At 34.5% G+C, this 22,104-nt stretch overlaps 1 protein-coding gene across 1 annotated transcript in view; it reads left to right on the top strand.

The window, feature by feature from the left end:
- The window catches only part of TTC39B (Tetratricopeptide repeat protein 39B), a 138,209-nt gene that overhangs the window by 64,725 nt on the left and 51,380 nt on the right, over nt 1–22,104 (top strand). The window contains exons 9-17 of the mRNA XM_051217258.1: nt 366–386; nt 3,786–3,916; nt 4,977–5,068; nt 7,567–7,761; nt 11,136–11,253; nt 13,608–13,719; nt 14,643–14,760; nt 16,249–16,365; nt 19,038–19,551. Of these exons, the coding sequence (XP_051064627.1) occupies nt 366–386; nt 3,786–3,916; nt 4,977–5,068; nt 7,567–7,761; nt 11,136–11,253; nt 13,608–13,719; nt 14,643–14,760; nt 16,249–16,365; nt 19,038–19,524 (1,391 nt within the window). The 3' untranslated portion in view covers nt 19,525–19,551. The remainder of the gene's footprint in view (nt 1–365; nt 387–3,785; nt 3,917–4,976; nt 5,069–7,566; nt 7,762–11,135; nt 11,254–13,607; nt 13,720–14,642; nt 14,761–16,248; nt 16,366–19,037; nt 19,552–22,104) is intronic.

The following is a 22,104-nucleotide window of genomic DNA, read 5'->3' as shown; positions in this document are numbered from 1 at the left end:
ATTTTACAACTTAAGATTGAATTTATCCACCCTAATATGATCTATTCCAAGTCTTGTAACTTAACGTCTTTATATTGATCCGTTATGATAATTGTTCTGATCTAAATCATATGGTCTACACTGAATAACATAACACATTTCAACTTCTTTCAAGAAGTAGAATAGATCACTTGATTAAATCATCTTTAACTTCTATTCCATTCAATTCTATATTAGAAATGACTGTATATTGATTTAGTTAACTATGTATGAAGATCATTTGCGCAGTTGAATGACTTTAATTATATAACCCATTGAAAAGTATTTCATTTTAGAATAAGATTTTAATCAACTCGGTTCTATGTATACAATTTATATATTTGTAGGTGACAGTGTTGTCAGTGTATGTAAGTTCAACCATTTGAATGATAATGATCTTTTTTATTGATTGTTTATTTAATATTTTAGTGAATCGAGAACACTCAGTGAGGACTAATCGAATGTATTTGAATACAATTTTACAGAGAGTATCTTAGTAGTATCTATGATGCATACAGTAAATACTTTAGTTCATTCAATCAATTGTCTTAGACTTCATTGTTTATTCGTCTCCACACCAATCATTCTCTTTTCTTCAATTTCTTTAACCTTCTGCCATTGGTCATTTCACTTTCGATTGATGATACTTACTACTTATATCTAACTTATATCAGTAGCACTATTAAAAATCAAGTATTAAAGAATAAATATCTCATTTTAGCTTGAGACTTGTTCATAATCTGCACGAAGGAGATTGAATTGAAATTGAACTAAATTTCAGAGTTAAGGGTCATATCTTTAAGTCATTGTATATAATAGTTCAGTTAGTGACATTAAACTTTGATTAATTTACAATGAAGCGTGGTCATCATCTACTATCCATCATATTCTACTACTATTCTCTCATGATGTCATATGATAACTTCCGAAAATCTATTTCATAGTTAGGAGTCATCTGGTAAATTTGTATCATTATTATTAGTAAATGCTAAAAAAATTGGTTTTCTGATGATCATAATAAATTTTAGAAAGCTTATGGATTAATCTATTTAGTTCGAAGACCACATATTCACCAAAAGTATCTATCATCTCATTAGCAGTATATTCTTGTGTTGATTAAAGATGGATAGTGGCTAGTAGTGGGATTCAGGACTCATGTTTCGTCCTATTTTGGACTCATAAGCTAGATGTACCTGCATCACAGACTTGTTGATGTTCACTCCGGACTCGAGCTCAGTACCGTTCGCTTCAAACGCCATCGATCTATCCACTAATCTACTGAGTCCTGATAGCCACCTGCTTGTACAATAGGGTGAGGTTTAAATTTACTCGGTGTTGTTTTACTTAAGTAAAACCTGCGATGCATTTACATCCAGCTGATGAGTCCCAAATAGGACGAAACGCGTGTCCTAAATTCCACTGCTATCCACTATCTATCTTTGTTTAAAAAGCTTATAACCTAAGGCCATCCACACCGAATGCACAAATGCCAACATGAAAATGATCAATTTCAGTCCTAAAAAACAATCGAAAGATACAAGTAAAACAAGAGCAAGTGAATTCTTGTGTTGATTAGTTTATATATTTGCTAAAAAATCAGTTCAATAACACTTTACTGTATGCTACTTATTTCGACAGACATAAGTATTATGTAACACCATTTAGAAATTGAATCCCTAGTAGCACAAGGTTAAGAATATCAAGTTGAACAGAATAATAAAGGAAATATAGAAAATCATGAATTTGAAAATCATATAGAATATGAAGTACAATTGATGGAAGATTTACAATTGAGTTATTTAATCTATGATTTTTATTGTTTATTAAAGAACTTCATAGTTTTGTGTTGAAACGTAAATTGGTTATGAGAAGTTGGTTGGAGGTAGTCAACAGGAAACTCTTGGCACTTGTCAGCAAGGTGTACCTGCAATCTTGAGGGAACTGGTGCTCCTTGAAGGATCTGATCCCGTCTCACCCAGCCTCACAATCAGATGCCGGACTTGATTTAAGATAGATTGGAAGAAACTATAGATCTACGTTTTGTATTAGATAGGACTGACCAATAATAAAGGAAGCGTCAAATGGATATGCGACACTTAAATCACTCGACTTGTATGAGGGCTGGGATACTGTCCGGGTGCCCAAACCTAACCAGGTGGATTTTTTAGGGGGCCACACCCGGAGCCTTTGATTTAAAGGTCTAATACACAAGGCAATGGAGGAACGTAAGGAGATGCAGTCCCATGGTAGCCGCTGACCAACAGTTGGTTCATACGCCATTTGTTCCCTTAGGATCCTGGAGCCGCTGTGAACTACTGGTTTGGAATCAGTATTTTCGAACTCCTCTAGGTTGATCTTTCATATCTACTAATCCGGTTAAAGCGTCGGACATTCGCCTTTCGTTCTCTGTATTTCGGAAACAACACCTCTGTCACGAGAAGGCAGTGAGTAGGACTTCTCTGCCAGTGGTTGTATACACGTGGCCATGTGAGAGCATTTAGAGAGGGAGGGCTGACTCACCCCACTCATGGCCGTATCAAGGTATTCGGGGGCGAAAATTATAAAGATGTGATTCATAACAAACTACAATTAGTTAATAATTCTAAATGATAATTATTATTTCTTGTTTATTGTAAGAAATTGTTTTATGCAATTGTTATTCATTACAGCTGACCAATTATTGTTGCCAACATCCTCGATACAGTTTTTTTGTGACATAGATTGTGAAATGAAAAGAACGAAAAAAATTCGTTACATGACTTAATTGTATCCCTTTTGATGTCATTCATTTCACATCATTCGAATTCGATTTATTCAACATCTTTTAAGTGATTGCTTAATAATGATGAAGTTACTTGTATTAATTTGTGAAATCATTAAGAGTTAGATAACAATTAGAAACCAGCAAACGATGGACAGCTGATTCTTACGAGTATTAAACTACTCCGTCGTACACACCTACAACTTCATAGAAGATCAAACTTGGCTAGCAGTTTATCTTGAGAATATTATAATAATTATTAATTAATAATTATTATCAACAGCTTTATTCAATATTATATTTTTGCTACAATATAGAATTCTCAGCACAAAGTATTTCAACAAGTTTCTGTTTCTTTCTTCTTGGTCGGTCCTGGCGATAAATATTGGGTGATCGCCAGTTAGATGTTAGCAGTTCAGTAAATGAACATCTGAATAATGTACATTCTTTTCGTTGTATATTGCCAGTAACCACATTGTCTCTTATTGAGTTTTTGTAACTTTGACAACGAAGGATTGTACGCTTTTCAGAAACGCAGCAGAATAGGTTATGAGATTAATAGACATAATGATATATTAAAACAAACAAAAATGGATAACTTGTTGAAATATTTAGATGGCAGGAGCAGGTAGCCCAGGTGCTCAAGCAGGCCGCTCTTTATTATCTCATGGTTTACTGTTATAACTCGGTATCTATGTGGTTAAACTCGACAGATTGAGACTACGCATTGGGATGCTGAACTCAATCATTAGGGAACAGATGCTTATCATTATTATTCATGGTTTGGTCGAACAAATTATCCAGTTCAGAGAACGAAACCCCACCAAAATAATCCATCTAAGCTATAAATCTTCTCTACCATTCATGGAGATTGATGAATAAAAAATTTCATTAGCTATGCGTTTACATTACGTAACAATTCAGTTTTGACATTCAAAGAATAATAGTTTTATATCATAAAGAAATGAAGTTTTCGTCAAATTATTCTTCAATCATTTTCTTTAAGCTTCTGAACAACCAGAACATATGAAAGAAGCTCGTGAATTATTAGATCATTGGTCTATTGTATATCCAAATAGTGCTATATTCTTATTATTATCTGGTCGTTTAGAAGAAATATCTGGAAATTTACATCAAGTAAACAAACATCCTTTTAATATCAGATGGGTATTGTAGATATTATAGTAATTTCAATGGTTAAGATCATGAGTCAGTTGAAACTAGATCACCACGGTAAACCTGGAAGCACTGGATGGCTGCGGAGTCCCATGATAGGACGAAACTGCCGTTCAGTGCTTCTAGGTTTTCCATGATGGTCTAGCTTCAACTGACTCATTACCTTTACCCTTGAAATATTTTTCTTTATTGTTTTGATATAATGGTATCTATTTTGAACAGAACCTTCAGAGATCAAGTAGGATCTCAATGGGGAAATATATGTGATAGATATGAGTTTTAAACCTCTAGTCTTTAGTTGAAATGATATGATAATAGTTATTCATTTGTAATTTGTCAATCTAAATTTAAACACGATCCTCTCAGTTGTAAATATGCTGCTCTTGCTTTGCTGATCCGCGCCTTCACATCTGCATCAGATCCACCTTGTTCATCAATGATCCTGCCCAGATATGTAAAGCTTTTCACATCTAAATCTTCTCCGTCAATTGTGATTGGATTGGCGCATGCTGTGTTGTATCGGAGAATCTTGCTTTTCCCTTTGTGTATATTGAGACCTACTGCTGCTGCTATACTAAGTTCAAACTAAATCCATACGACGACTTAAGCATGAAAAAATGGCTTGAAAGATGTAAAGAGCATTTCAGATAGCCTTTTGGGCTTCTGAAAGAATCTGGAATCCTACTAAACATAGTAGCAGAACAAGATAATCATCCAATTAGAAATTTGATACATGATTCTTCATTTTCTAAATGCGAAGGTCACTCGTTCCAAGTATAAGTGATAAACGTTTCCGACAAAACAATCAGCAACGACTAGATATAACAACAAGTAAGCATTTGATTTACAAGTTATAACAATTGACGACAGAGATTTCGGAACAGATTAGTTTCTAAAAAAAGTTCTATCCAATATTGATTAGATAAAATGTTTTCTAGTGTTTTTTAAGGTCCATTTAGGTCTTTTTTCGAGGAATACTCTAGGTCACTTCGATTTATTTGATATTTTCATTATTTTAAAGGCTATCACATTATTTCAACGTTCAATAAATTCACAATCTGATTGGATACATTATCATCATTTATGTTATTGGGAATTAATATGGTGTTATGCGTAAGTTTACTTGATTACTTGTATGTTACTTGAATAGAAATTGAATTTTCTTTTTAAGATGATCATTACTGATTAGATCTCTTAATAATACAACTCCCGTTGGTGTGAAACTGATAAAAGAAATCTTCCCCCCCCCATTTATTATTTACTTTAATCCATCTTTAATCGGATAGTTTTTAATCTACTAGAGGATAAATAGTTTTTAACAATGAACTGATATTGAAAAGCATTTGATGTTTAGGCTTAAATTTCAATCAATCTTTGTTAGAATGTATCCATTCTAAATGTACTTACATACAAGCTAGAGTGATTCAGTAAGGTGAAATATATGTTCTGAATCTCATTGAAAATCACAATCATTGGTATGCCGTAGAATTGAGCTCAGTGGTCCAAAACGTTGAGCGTTCACGCGCGAGACTGAAGACCCTGGGTTCGAATATTGGACGTGCACTGCTGAGGAGACCCACAATAGAACAAAACGGCTCCTAAGTTTTCAATGGTGGTCTAATATGAAACGGTTCATGATCTCAATACTGAGGGATCGTCAGTTAAATGTTAGCAGTTCAGTCAATCGAAATCTAAATAATGTACATCATTGGGATCTATAATAGTTTTCTTATTATATCCCGATGAGAATAATGAATGGTAACTTTCGGAATCCATTTATGGACCAATACTAAACGTTTATTTTTGTCGTATAATTATTACGTAACTAAACTATTCATATTCATGTTCCTCTTATTATGAACTTTATTTTAATCTATGATCTATTATTATAAGATTTACCATTCTTGAGATATGCCCTGTCTATTAATTACTACCTCCCACATTCACATCCACTTTGGGCTAGATTTTGTACAACTGTCATTTCCTATTTTATGGTACGATGTGGTCTGTCTGGTTGGTATATAAACCCAATGCGCTTGAAATAAACGATTCATATATCAGAGGCTGAGATTGGTGTTCTGGACGTAACTGGTTTGGCTAGGCAAGAAGTTGGACCATTAAGGACTCTAGACTGTTCGTACGTGTTTTATGCGTCATTGGTTGGATCAATAATTCATTGCTCTCTAACTGACGGTATTGTTACATTATCCATTAACCAGTGCACATGGCCCAACGGTTATAACAAGTTTCAACAATCATTGTATTACACTTATTTTATGAACTTAGAATATCATCAATTGAGTATAATAAATATGTTAGATTAATTAACTATTGATCAATAACTTGATGAGATTGTATAATAGTGAATAGTAGAATAATCTCCTATTTTGATCAAGAATAAAGTTAGTGATGCTAATTGTTAAGCTGATCAGTTTGCTTTTAGTGTACAACAAAATCTATCATGAATCTTCAAATGATTAGTTTAATCAAATAAACAGAATATTTTTAATGGTTAATTCGTTTATTCAATTTTTTGAACATTCAGTAAATGAATTTAATGGTGATAGTCGATTCAGTCAGCTACAACGTAGGATCAGGCACATATATATGCATCGGTCCAAGTTGCAATACCTCGTTAGCACAGCAACATGAACATTGTATTCAGGATGCAAGCATGATCTAATATGAAGTCGTGAATAGATAACACATTCAATAACATACATGATACTGTAATAATGATATTGACATCCTTATTTCTAACCACCTTTGAAATTTGTATCAAAAGTTTGGTAACCTTTGTATCATTGAAAATTTTGTGATCGATTAGGCTATAAAACGCATCGATTTAATATGTAGTACAGACATTTCAAACCATTGCCTATTTTTGGAGTAATTTGTAAAAAGACTAGAGACAGGTAGATCAATGCAAAGTTATGAAACTGAAACCAGTATATGGTGCAAACAATTGTCGTAAAACTGACTTTGTGTTGAAAACAAATGTGATATCAGTATAGGGGTTATGGAGATTATTAAGTTTCTGATAGAGACCATGAACCGGTTGATGTTAGACCACCGTTGGAAACCTGGAAGCACTGGATGGCTGTTTCGTCTTATTGTGGGACTCCTCAGCAGTGTGCATTCATGATCCCGCTCGCGAGATTCGAGACTGAGGGCTCTGGGTTGGAATCCTTAGAGCGGAGTTCAACATTGAGGGATGAAACGGCCGTCCAGTGCTTCTAGGTTTCCAACGGTGGTCTAACATCAATCGGTTCGTTATCTCAATCACAAACTTGATATCATTTTCGTACGTTCCATGACAACAAATATTTTACTATATAAAGAATTGAATTGATAGAAATCAAGTAAATACTGCTTGATTAGTAAGCAGTGACCAATGTCATGGTAATCTTATCCTTAGAATTCTATAGAAACTGTCGGATTTCGGAAAATAGAAGATACACTTCAATAACTAGTTTCGAATAACAGAAACATGGGTTAATTTGGATCTCCTAAGTTATCGCTTTCAAATATTCTTCTTGGAAAAAAACTGATTATTCAAATGGTTGAAAGCAGGACAACTTCATTCTACTCATTGTATTTCATATTTACAGATTACAAGCAGATTGGCAAAAAGCAATTTTATACACAGAGAAATTAGCATTAGAAAGTCGATGGAGTCAAGCGTCTTATAGATATATGAAAGCAGCTTTCCTTTTACAAAGTATAGAAGATCGTACTGCATATGAAATGAAAAATCATGATGGTGTAATTGAAAAACCACAAGAAGTGGTTGATCAATTATTAACGTAAGTTATTGTTATCAAATAGATTCTTTAGTTAAACACATTATCTAAGAATTTATAAACTCTCCAATTTGATAAAGATGGAAAGTGGTTAACAGTAGAATACAGGACGAGCGTTTCGTCCTATTCAGCTCTCGTCAGCTGGATGTACCTATATCTCAGAATTGATGTTCACTTTGGGACTTGAACTCACTACCGTTCATTTCAAACGTCATCTTGTTATCTAGTTAGTTACTGAGTAATTTTGTAAACTGCATTTCATTTTGTCAACTTTAAATAAATGCTCAACTTAATGTTATATCAATAATCAAGCTCAAATCAAGTTTTGATTCAAAGCATAGAAAACCTTAAAAAATGAATGAAATCGTTTATTTTCTGGTCAGAGAGTTATTTACGGAATGGGGTTGTTAACCCCGTGCTCAGCCTTCTTCTTTTACCCAGACTTCGGACCGGAAATAACTCTGGAAGAGCTACAGGCGAAGTTAATGAATGAAAATGAATGAAAACCATTTAGTTTTCTTTATTTTCTAACTATTTTAGTTAGAATAATAATACTTGATAGCCTGTTACACATATATTTAAAGATCTTTATTGATAACCATTTTAATACAGATAAACTATGATGATTGTACTAATATTCATGAGATGAAATGGGAATACTATGTCTATCCTTATCATTTCTCTTATATTTAGCGACTAGTATTGATGTGAACAGAATGAACAGAATACGATAACATGAAACATCATACTTACTTACTTATGCCTGTTGCTCCTCGTGAAGGAACAAAGGCCGCTCAACAGCATTTTCCATCCAACCCTGTCCTGGGCAATCCTTTCCAGCTCTTTCCGGTTGTTATTCATACTTTTCATATCCGCTTCCAATTCTCGACATAGTGTGTTGTTTGGCCTTCCGCTTTTCCGTTCCTCTTCAGGATTCCAAGTCAGAGCTTGCCTCGTGATGCAGTTTAATTATTAGCGTATTGTATGTCCTATCCATTTCCAACGTCTTTTCCTAATTTCTTCTTCGGTTGGAAGCTGGTTTGTTCTCTGCCTTGGAGGGCTGTTGCTGATGGTATCCGGGCAATGGATGATGAGCATATGCGTAGACAACTCTTTATAAATACTTATACCTTCTTGATGATGATTGTAGTAGTTCTTTAAGTTTCAGCTCCGTACAGTAGAACTGCTTTGACATTCGTATGGAAGATTGTGACTTTGACATTTGTTGATAGTTTTTCTGAGTTCCATATGTTCTTCAATTGTAAGAATGCGGCCCTTGCATGAAACTTCATAGTAATATGTTAATATACTGACTGAATTTAGTATATATATATGAACAGTTTTACTTAAGTTTAGTTATTTAAATATGATAGGTACAACATTAGTTAGTTATTACAGTGATTCACTAAACTTTTTTTTGATTTAATAATGTTTTATGATAGAATTCGAAAACTCCTTAAAATAAAGATAGTATCACTACTCACAATTGGTTGATCACTAGGTGATGATCAATATAATGTATGTTGGGTCTTTTTTTAGTGTAGATCGAATGGTATCGACCAAGTTGCGATGCGCCCACTAGTGTAGATGACCTGACATTGCGTGCACTATGTTGGGATAAGATGGTGATTTGGGGGAGCCGACAGGAAATCCTGGACCCGGGTTTCGTGCTATCTGGCACGTCAGAAATGTGTACCTGTAATCTTGAGAGAACTGGTGCTCCCTAACGGATTCGACCGTGTGTGACCCAGCTTCACAGTCAGAGATTGTACCATTGGGCTATCCTGGCCGCAACTGATCTTCTGTAGGACTGAGATGTATTCATAATTGATTGATCACTGGGTGGTGATCAATGTCATGTGTGTACATTGTGTTTCACTACTGACAGTGTTATACTTTGGACATGGGTCGTATAACACAACGACAACTACATTTGTCTGACCGTTTTCTTACGAACCAGATATTAATAACAGTAGTAGATTAACACAGAAAAAAATTGATTTCTACTATAAAATTAGCGTAATATACATGATGTATCCAATTGTGTCTGTCTTTACTCACTGACCAATCACAACTAACATGATCTCGATACATCAGATCAGTCTGTTATTTATAGTGAATATCATTCTACACTTTAAGAATTTCGTCTGTAGCATTAATACATTACAAGTAATAGTCAAGATTAATGTCTGATGCTATAAACGTTCTTATGTGGTGAATGAGAACACAAGTGCGAGACAATCGAATGTATTTGAATACACAAATTACAGAATCTCTTAGTAAAATCTAGGAATCATAAAATAGATACTTTATTTGCAAAATGTTAATTCATCGTCTCAAACTTCATTTTTCTTTCGTTCCCACATCAACTATTCGCTGTTCTCGTTCTCTTTTGTTCGATCTTTTTAACCTTCTGCCATGTCTAGAGTTTTTGTTGAGATAAAGTTGATCAAGAAACGCATACATCATGCATTGTTATCAATTGAAGAAGCTCTTAAAATTGAATATTAGACATTTATTCTTTCCTGGTATAGTTGATCTTCAAACATTATCATGAATTAGTTGAAGAATACCATTGAATTTTAAAGCAGCTCTTTAAAAGTACGAATGTCTTGGATTTTATCACTAAAAGGTTTGTAAATATGAACTATTACTGATGAATTTTAAAGCGAAATAAAATGTTGATGCAGTACTCCGTACTTTTAATTATGCCACTACAATAGACTTTGATTCATATTTGCCCCCAAATGCCCTGATACGTTCGAGAGTGGGAAGAGTTAGCTCTCCCTATCGAAATGCTCTGACATGGCCACGCGTATACAATTACTGACAGGGAAGTTCTACTCACTGTTTTGTCACGGCACCAGTGATGCTTACGAAATTGTGAGGACGAAACGTGGATGTCCGAAGCTTTAACCGGGTAAGTGCACATAGAGGATCCACCTAAGGGAGATCAAAAACTCTGATCTCGAACCAATGATGCACATGGACTCCAGGATCCTGATGCAATAAATGGTGAACGAACCTGTTGGTGATCACTGGCTACTATGGAACTTTATCTCCTTGCGTTGCTCCAATGCCTTGTGGATTATACCTTTCGGTCAAAGGATCGAGGAGTGGCTCTTTAATAAAACCCCCTGCTTCGTTTTGGGCACCCACACAGTATCCCTGCCGTCACATAAATCGAATGATTTATGTGTCGCATATCTATTTGGTGCCTCCTTGTTCCAATGTTTATATGTTTAAATAAAATAGTAAAAATTTATATTGTTAAACACGTATTCTTCGTAATAATAACTTCCAATAGTCAAACTGTTCAAGTGTTTTACTTGCCATGATATTTCTCATAAAAATTTAGATGTATTTCTTTTTTATAGAGATATACCGCATATGATAAAACGTTTCGGTGGTCGATCACTACCAATTGAGAAAATTGCTTTGAGAAAGTCTTCACGATATTTTGCACAGAGTAAAAGATTAACACTTCCAGCTTTAGTAAGTTTATACTAGAATTTCTAATGTAATCATTATAAGTAATAATGTAATGCACTCCATTAGATCTTACCTGAACAGTCATTGTGATGACTTGCACTTTGCGATATATTTCTGGTTCATATAGGAAATGGACACGTGTTAGGTATGCCCAACGACCGACTGCCTCGACGTGCGATGTTCAATGGTATAGGAGTAGGTTGGAAGAAAGCTAGGGGCGGCCAGACCAAAACATGGCACAAGTCCATGAAGTCACAGACAAGTGGTCTGAGTGATGTTGATAGGTGTAGACTACCTGGTTGGGGACCGCGAGATGATAGCAACCGATGGTTAGAGACCCTGAATGACATGGCTCAAAATCGTTTGCAATGGCGCAGATGCATCCACTCTTTGTGTTCTCCCAAATTCTAATCTTCTGAATTCTTCATGTCCCTTTCTTTTCCTCTTTCCAAATTTATTTCACTGAATTATACTCTTTAAATAACATCTCCAAACCCTAATCTTCCCAAACACTGCTTACACTCTTGTTACCTCTACCACTACGGGATTTGGATCGACAACTGCATCTCTGTGTTAAGGTGGTGTGGCAACTCGAACTGATGTACGTACGTACGAAGTTCTACGTTGTTACTGACTGACTGACTGACTGAAGAGTCCAATACTGTGACAAAACTTCTTTTCTGTGGTGACCTAACATTGGTTAGTTCATGATCTCAATCAGTATTTCCCTTTATTTTTATAATACAGTTCACGTTGTACTAGGACACTAAAAGTATAATTAATAATAAAAACTAGATAAATTTTCCGGTAAATACTAACCATATTGTGTATAGTTCAAAATAACTATTGTTCAAAGGGAAAGTCTTATCGTTATTTAAACAGTACGACTCATATTAATTTGCCCAATAGTGATATTTCATCCCTTACTATATATATCTAGTACTCTAAATGTAATCTAAGTAACATTTGCCCCCAAATGCCCTGGTACGGCCGATAGTGGGGAGAGTCTGCTCTCCCTCTTCAAATGCTCTCACATAGCCACGCGTATATAGCCTCTGCCAGGGAAGCCCTACTCATTGCTTTCTCGTGACTGAGGTGTTGTATATGAGATTGAGAGAACGAAAAGCGAATGTTCGGCACTTTAACAGGGTTGGTGGACATGGAGAGTCCACTTAGAGGAGTTGGAAAACCCTGATTCCAAACCAATGGTGCACACGGGCTCCAGTACCCTGAGGGAACATAAGGCGTATGAACTAATTATTGGTCACTGGCTATCATGGGACTGCATCTCCTTATAATGCTCCACTGCCTTGTGGACCAGACTTTCAGGTCGAAGGCTTCGGGTGTGGCCCCCTAAGAAAACGAACTGCTTCGGTTCGGGCACCTGGTCAGTATCACAGCCCTCACACATATCAAACGAGATTTGTGTGACGCATATGTATTTGGTCACTCCTTGCACCAATATCTATGTGTTAAAATAAATAAATAATTAGGAGTTGAAATGACTCCAGTAATAAGGTACGTTCAGATGTCACATACTATACACTTATAATACCCTTTTTTGTAAGGTGAAGCTTATCATGTGGTTCGAAACATTCTAGGATTCATTTTGAGAACTAATCAGTGATTCTATCATCAATATAAAATTTATATCATTATTGAGCTGCTTATACAAAATGTATTCTTTGTAAATATAAGCCATGAATCGAAGCCGAAAATATGATGATTATACTTAATGTGACGAAAATAATGAATGATAACTGTTGGAATCTGTTACTGAACTAATACGATACATGTATTTTAATTGTATAATCTTTAAGTAACTAAACTATGCATATTCATATTCCTTTTATTTCAAGCTTTTATTTTGACCCACAGACGATTTATCGTACTTGAGTTATGCCCAGTTTATTTAATTACAATCTCCCACATTCACAGCCACTTTTGGTTAAATCTTGTACAAATGTGTATTTCCTATTTTATGGTACGATGTGGTCTGTTTGGCTGGTGTATATAAACACAGTATGTTTGAAATACATGATTGAGATCGTGGAGGCTGAGACTGGTGTTCTGGAGTTAACAAGCATGGAGAAGAACCGATAAAGACTGTAAACTGCTCGTACGACTTTATACGTCATTGGTCCGGTCGATAATTCACTTTTCTCTAATTGGCGATATCATCACGTTATACACTAATAAGAGATAGGGCACAAGTTATAACATTGTAACACACTTATTTTCAACTTGATTTTGATGTGTTGTTCACGCAATTATTCTACTTATTTTTTCATTTAAGTAGTAAGAAGTTTATCATGAAATAATAGGTATGTCATTCGTCTTTTTTTATTGAACCACAGGAACTTATATTCATTTGGAATGGATTCAAAATGATTCAATCACAACCAGATGCTATAACAGCATTTATTATGATATGTGAGAATAAAATCAATGAATTATTTCAAAATAGAGGTGAGATGATGATTTTTCTCTCTTTTTTTTATGATGACAATGTGTAAAGTATATCCAGCTGATGACTCCTAAATAGGACGAAACACACGTCTTAGATTCCATTGCTAGCCACTACTTATCTTTGCTTATAAGCATTGTGACTTAGGACAATCTCAAGATAGCCCGTACAGAATGCATATATATCAATAAAAGACTGATCAATTGCAACAATCAAATGAATTAGACGGAATAGTAGTTTGAATGAAATTACATACTCTGTCAGTGAAACAATACTAAATAGTTAAAGTGTATCAAAAGCTAAATTTTTTTAACGTTCTACGTTGTTACCGACTGACTTAGGAGACCAAGTTAAAATGCATAGATTACAGGAAGAGAGTCATATATTGAAATAATATCTAGTTCCTATACTAGTTGATCACCGAGTAGTAATAAGAGTCTAGTTTGGGTGACTCAACTTAGCTTGTATTATATTTTACTGTTTATTGATTGGACGTACTCAACAGGAAATTTTGGATCTATAGTTCGTACTAGCTGGAGCTAGGTAAAAAGGTATCACTATGACTAGTAACTTAACTGATTAAATTCGATTAGAACTAAAGATTGGACAATTATGATATCGGTCACTATTCAATTGTAAGTATTTGAGTCTTAATGTAGGTTATAAGAAGTTTCAATTGTTAAAAACTTACATGTAAAACGATGAGGTTCGATGAAGCATGCTTGAATCCTATGAAGAGTGCTAATTACCTGAATATACACACTATATCGACGTTTACCAACTAGCACAAAACCCTAAGTCCTTTAGATTATCTGATTTGTAATGGTATAGTTCACATTGATAATTCAAGTGAGTAGATTATTTGAAAATCACATATATTATTCCCTTTTATCTATCTATCTATCATGTTTATGTTTATCTTTAGATACAAGTGAAACATTTTATGATGATTATTGTTTAGCTTTAATGCTTAAAGGAGTTTGTCTTAGATGTCGTGGTCAAGCATTTCAAGCTTATATGTGTTTCACTGAAATAATACAATCGTAAGTGTTGTGTAATTCAATTTACAATGGAACATTTTGAAATATATTTCATTATTATTCATGTGTAAGGAACCAATATTATGAATTGTATTCCAGGATGATGAGTTGAGGATGAGCATTACTGAGGAGTCTCATAATGGGAGAAGAAATGCTCGCCCAGTGCTTCCACATATTTAATTGTAGTCCAAGCATGATCGGTTTACGAACTGAACTATGATAATTTCATGTTTGTTTAGTTGTTAGTACTAGTCATTGTAGCATCAGCAGTAGGTCTCAACATACACAAAGGGAAAAGCTAGATTTTCTGACACAACACAGTATGCAACAATCGAATGACACTTGACGCAGAAGATTCGAAAGATGTAAAAACCTTTGCATATCTGGGCAGCATCATTGATGAACACGGTGGATCTGATGCCTATGCTCCATTGGGAGTAACAGGCGTAAGTAAGTACTAGTCATTATTTTCCGATATGGTTACTTTGTAGTCACTGATTAAGATGAGTTCAGATCATATAAACTATTATTGAATGATAGCATGGTTGGTGTAATCATCAGAACTCCTTGGATATAGGTTTTACGCAGTATATAATATCTTACAGAAGTCAATGTGACACTATTTGGCGATGGTTCAAATTACATGAGCAATGATAGTTAACTTAAAATTTAAGAAATATTCTTATAGTGAGTGTCAAATATAACGAAACCTACATCTCTAAACAGCTTTCTATGGATCATCTTTAATTATTTAACAAGTAGACTGAGCCATGTTGGTAGGTGTAGACTACCTTGTTGAGATCTGCGAGACGAAAACAATCGATGATTAGAGACCTTGAATGACATGGTTCAAAATTGTTTGCAATGGCGCAGGTGCATCCACTCTTTGTGTTCTCCCAAATTCTAATCTTCTGAATTCTTCGTGTTTCTTTATTTTTTTTTCTCTTTCCAAATTTATTTTAATGGATCATAATCTTCAAAACCTAATCGTTCCGATTACTGCCTATACTTTTACTACCTTTACCACTACGGGACTTGAATCGACAATTGTATCTCTGTGCTACTGTGGTATGTCAACTCGAACTGATATACGTACGTACGTACGAAGTTCTAGGTTGTTGATGACTAACTGATCTAACATCAGATATGTGCTAATGGTCTTTTAATAGTGTTTAATTTTATAATGAATTCTTATACACTGACATTAGCTGAACAGTTATTGTAAACCAATATACATTGAACAAGTGTTTCCCACATGGAATAGAATCATATACCATTATTTTAATCTATAGAGTATTACTGTGAAATGATTTTGATTGAGTTTTTTATCTGAGCCGAATGATTTGGTTGTGAAGAGATGATGTCCACAATTAAACAAACCATCTAGCACAAAAGATAAAGCTTTATCCAAATCATCCATTTAAGCTACACATCTTCTTCATCATCTTAGGTCTATTCGAATTCATTTATTATTATTATTGTTTCGTTTAGTAAACGAAAATTAAAAATGGACACTTATCTTTTACCATATTGTGAAATGGAGTTATGTCATTTATCATATGAAGAAGGAGAAATTGATGAAGCAGTGAAACATTTAGAAAAAGCATTGTAAGTTGAATACTATTTATAATAAAACTATTAACTTGCTGTTTAGATAGTTATCATGTGTTTGTATCTGCCTATAAATAATCATCCTCATTCCATTAAAATTTAGAATATAAGATAATTTTTTATGTATACCCCCCTCCCCGATTATTACGTAACCTCGTTTAATATTTGAAGTCTCAAACCAATTTATGATGTAACCTTGAGATTAGATGGTGGTCGAAGGTAGTCGACAGGAAACCCTGGACCCGGGTTTCGTGTTACTTGGCACCCGTCAACAAGATGTACCTTATACTTGAGGGAACTGGTGCTCTTTGGCGGATTCGATCCCGTGTCACCCAGCTTCATAGTCAGACTTGACACACATGACATTGATCACCACCCAGTGATCAATCAATTGTGATGATGCAACCTTTTCTATTCTTCTATAGACTCATATAATTACCATACAACTATAGCTTAAGTAAATGGTTTCATCGAGAGGATAAAATGTTCTTTACTGAATACTATTTATTGTTAATCAATGTAACAATGGGTTATTTTAATTCTCTGAAGAATTGAATTGAATAGCTCATTATCTTAGATCTACAATGTTTTCCATCAGTTATTGAATAGTAGTTCAATAATAGGTATTCCACAATTCGTAGGATTATGGAACAATTGTCTAGTATCATATATGATTCGTTATAGTTACTATTGATTTAACTGATCTCACAAATTAATAGTTTTTGTGTGAACTGAAATGCCTTGATGATATTTCAAAGGATTTAAGACGGTTATATAGTACAAGAAGGGTTTTTTGTACTGGTGGATCTTATTTTCGAGCAATGTTTTGCTTTCTAACTTCTGACGACTTCAATTGCTATTTATTTGTTTATTTGAACACATAAATATTGGTACAAGGAGGCACTGAATAAATATGCCCCGCACACAAGTTACTTGATTTGTGTATGGGCTGTAATACTTCCCGATTGCCCAAAACGAAGCGACCAACGACTGGTTCATACGCCATTTGTTCCATCAGGATCCTGGAGCCCATGTACACCAATGGTTTGGAATCAAGGTTTTACAACTCCTCTAGTTGAATCCTCCTTATTCATTCACTCGATTAAAGCGCCGAACATCCATTTTTCGTCCTCACAATTTCGTAAAGAACACTGGTGACAAGGCAGTGAGTAGGACTTTCCTGTCAGTGTCTGTATACGCAAGGCCATGTGAGAGGATTTAGAGAAGGAGAGCTGACTCCCCACTCTCGGCCGTATCAGGGCCGACATGATCAATTAGAATAAAGATAAAACTACCTGTTATTTCATTGTAAACTCCTTTAAATACATTTTTCATTAAATTTTAGTTAAATACTGCTATTGATCTATTACTAATTACAGTTTCAATAGTGACTAACGCAATTTGATTAAATGTATCATAGTGTAACACCAAAGATTACATTAACTCTGATTCAACAGTCCAACAGGAAAGATGATAGACTAATTAATAAATCATTTACAGACATATAAGAACTTTAAGTGATGACTAGTATTTATAGAGACTGATGGATGAGATTATTTATGCAAGATGTAATTGAGAAAGTCTCAGTTTGAGCTAATATATTATGTTTCAATGGTTAACATCATGAGTCAGTTGAAGCTAGACCACCATGGAAAGCCTGGGAGCACTGGACGGCCGTCTCGTTCTATTGTGGAACTCCTCAGCTGTGCGCATCCACGACCTCTTCTGCGAGATTCGAACCCAGGACCTACTGGTTTCACCCAGTAGGTCCTGGGTTCGAATCTCTATGGTGGTCTAGCTTTAACTGGCTCATGATCTTAACCATTGAAATTACTATAATATCCACAGGACCCATCTGATATTAACATATTATGTAACATTATTTTATAGAATATAATATTTCAATCACTATTTCTAATGAATATCTATTTAAAACCTTATTTCTATTGGTTATCCAAGGTCCTTGTGACCTTATGATATCATGTCATAACGACAAAACAAATTAAAGAGTATCAAATTAATTCTACGTTTAACACGGATATAGCAGGACTATAATTTATGGACAAGCCAATCAGATTTAAGATAATGAGTCTTTGATTTTAGCGCGGAATTCATTCATCCATTTAGCTAAATAACGTTTTGACATTTAAGCTAATATTAGTTTGTGATGAAAAATCGTAAATCTTATTCTTAATTCTAACTATCAACTTTCAATCATATTTTGATGGACTTTTGTTCTATGAGCTGGATGGTTTGGTCGTGGAGCATTCATCGTTCTTCTGAACGACATCGTCAGCACAAACTTCAGATAGAAGTGAAGTGTTCGAATTTCTCCATATGCGTTTAATAGCTTGTTCTGTACACCTCGAAGTTGATTGGTTCTTAATGACCTTAAATTTGTCATTGTTTACTCCTTTGTTTCTGTTGTGTCTCCCAAACCATCCAGTTCAGAGAACAAAACTCCATCAACATCATCCGCCTGAGCTACAAAATCTTCTCCATCACATTCAATCATAATCTTTATTCTATCCAACTATTTTATAACCCTAATTTAAACCCAGTAAGTAGGTAGATACACTCAAAGTCATTTTGGTGTCACTTATAAGTCGTTCATAAATAATAGTCTCACCTAGTGATATTCATGTTTCTTATTTTATTTATTCTTTTAGAAGTTATAAAAATTATCATTTAGAATCAAGATTACACTTTCGTATTCATGAAATGGATACACGACTCAAAGAGAACAAACGTAAACTATCAACTGTCACAATACATCAAGAACAACAATCTCCAATTATGAAAAAAGCTGGCAGTGAATACTTTCTTACATCACCAAGTATCTTTTCCAATAATAGTAATAATAATAATAACAATAGTGATAATAAATCAATATCATCGTTTAAATCAGTTGATATTCCTGCAAATTATTCATCATTAACATCAACATCAGAATCGTTAACAGTACCGTCATCATCATCATCATCAAGAATAACAACAACCAAAGTGAAGGGTGCTTTATCGGCAAGAAATTTATCGCATTCAAAAAATAGTAGTGTTGAAACATTGTCTTTATCATCCGATGCTAGACGTTTATTCGATGAAGATGATTTAGACGATGATGAAACATTCACTATGGATTATATACAAGATGAATAGATTTAATGGTAATATGTTTTTTCCATGGTAAGTCATTGAGCGTTTATCTATGGACTAACTATGGACTAACCTGCGTTAGTTGACCATCGTACACTAGGAAGTACTGGACAGGTGTTGTATGTTAGTGAAGAACCGACAAACAGTTCTCATACATGAACCTGTCAATCATTGAACCTAAGACCTGCGGACCTCACATTGAGTAATTAACTATTAGACCACGTAGCCGATATCCAGCGATTTACATTTTTGACTTTAATTGATTCACGATATTACACAACCACATCTTCCAATGATATTGGTAGGCGACCGTCGCACATCTGAAATGGTTGGGCGCCGAGTACCTGTTGAAATTAGTCACCAGTGAGGATATAGCCAATGCAGTGGATTTGTTCTTACTAATTTTTGATGATTTGCTTGCTAATATTATTCTTTAATATACACTACAATTGAAAAAATGATAGTATTTAGGAGGAAAAAGTTACATCGAAGAGGCTAATATGCATGCGTACAATTTAGCATTTTATTATTGTATTTGACTGCCAACTTTGAGAAACATAAGAAGCGTGATTTGATGATCCTACACGAGACTGAGGTGGAGACTCTCAAGTATCGAAAGGAGCACAACACTTTTAAGCTAGTGATCTAGAGTTCGACGGTTAATGCTTTCAAATTCATTCAATCCCTGAACAAAAAAATACTTCATGATATCTTGTAACTCCTCAGTAGTACGTACCAATGATTTTGTATACAGTACTGAATCTGAGAATTTCGGGTCTACTGGTAAGAAAGGAATTTTGAAAATGCACAGTGTTGAATAACGAATGAAAAGTAATGTACTTTATCCTTCAGGTTCAATCATATGTTGAGCGTTGTAGGTGCTTATTGTCGTATAGTCAAATTAGAGTATACTGTGTCTAGCATTAGATAACTGCAGTTTTAAATCTAGCCATCATGCTGGTTCCTTGTAAAATAAGAACCATATCACTAAGTGCCATGGTCAAAGGTACTAACATCGAACTATTTAAGACATTTCCTTATCTAAAATCATAAATTTATATTAGCCGAACCACCGTCGAAAAATTGGAAGAGATAGACGGCCAGCTGATCATAGTAAAGCATAGTAAGGCGTACTCATGAACTTCAAGTTCCGTGCGCGGACGCTGAACCTATAGGCTATTGAGTCAGTATCCAATGGTGTTAATGTCTAACTCAAACCAATTCACAATATTCCGCGACTATCTTTTATTACGTGCAATGAATAACCGTATCACACTCGGCATGGTTGAACTCTACTGGTTACTGCATGTTACTATGATCAAATGATAGTAACCTACTAATATCCTCTACTCTTACCGGCCATGTTTCACTGCCATAAAGTAGGACGGAACAAACTGCTGCAAAGTAAACACATCCTTTGGTTGATAGACGGATATCTCGCCTACGCCATAAATGAAGCAAGTTGGCAAAAGCTAGTCGAGCCTTCTGTATCCGTGCTGAGACGTCATCGCACAGCAGACCACGTGAAGAGGTCGACACGCTCAACTACTTCACTTCCTAGTTGAGCGTGCGTTCTCCCAAATTCTAATCTCCTGATTCCTCCTTATCTCTTTTTTTTCTCTTCCCAAATTTATTTCACTGGATTATATTCTTTAAATAACATCTCCAAACCCTAATCTTTCCGATTATTGCTTATACTCTTACCACCTCTATCACTACGTGATTTAAATCGACAACTGCATCTCTGTGCTAATGTGGTATGGCAACTCGAACTGATGTACGTACGTACGAAGTTCTACGTTGTTACTGACTGACTGGCTGCATCTTACTAGAATTTTGAGAGTTTCATTTCGAAGCTAGAAACTAGCGAGCACATAATTATTAATTAGTATGTAGGGATTTGTGAAGATTGTAGACTTATCATTAGTTTTAATCACTATATGATCTTAGTTAGACCATTATTTATAAACAAACTACAAGCACAGGATAAGTGTTACGTCCTAGTATGGTGGAAGTGGGCTGACACCTCAACAATACTCTTCGACAGTCTTGAATGCACAACCAAAAGTACTAACATTTATCTCTATAATTTATATAATTTCAAACGTATTATTTTCTAGTCAACTATTCTATCCTATTACAGATTTACTTGTTATATCCATTGTATAAGAAAACCATTATCCTGATAGAAGAGAAATGAAAAGAAATTTTGTTTGTTTGTTTGTTTTTTCAACAACAAAAAACCCCTTTTAAAAAAAAGAAATCAAGAATACGAAATTCAATAAAATTCCAATTCATGCACAATTATTATTTTTTTCTTTTTTTAAAATTGAAATCTAAAACAGATTGTTTATTGTTACTATGGATATTATCACCACCACCACTACTACTACTACTAATATCATTTATATCAGTAGTAGTAATAGTAGTTTTTCTTCAAATATCTACATGATACTGTATTGCTACTTATTTTTATTTGCATACATTATTAAATTAAACCTTATTTGGTTTGTTATTATTTTTGTAAGAAATAAGTATAGATAATGCGTGCAATTCTATACATACATACATAAACAGATAACC

This window comes from Schistosoma haematobium, chromosome 5, assembly GCF_000699445.3.
Source record: "Schistosoma haematobium chromosome 5, whole genome shotgun sequence".
Lineage (NCBI taxonomy): Eukaryota > Metazoa > Platyhelminthes > Trematoda > Strigeidida > Schistosomatidae > Schistosoma > Schistosoma haematobium.
The sequence above is the reverse complement of the archived record's forward strand: the minus strand, read 5'-3'. Positions and strand labels throughout refer to the sequence as shown.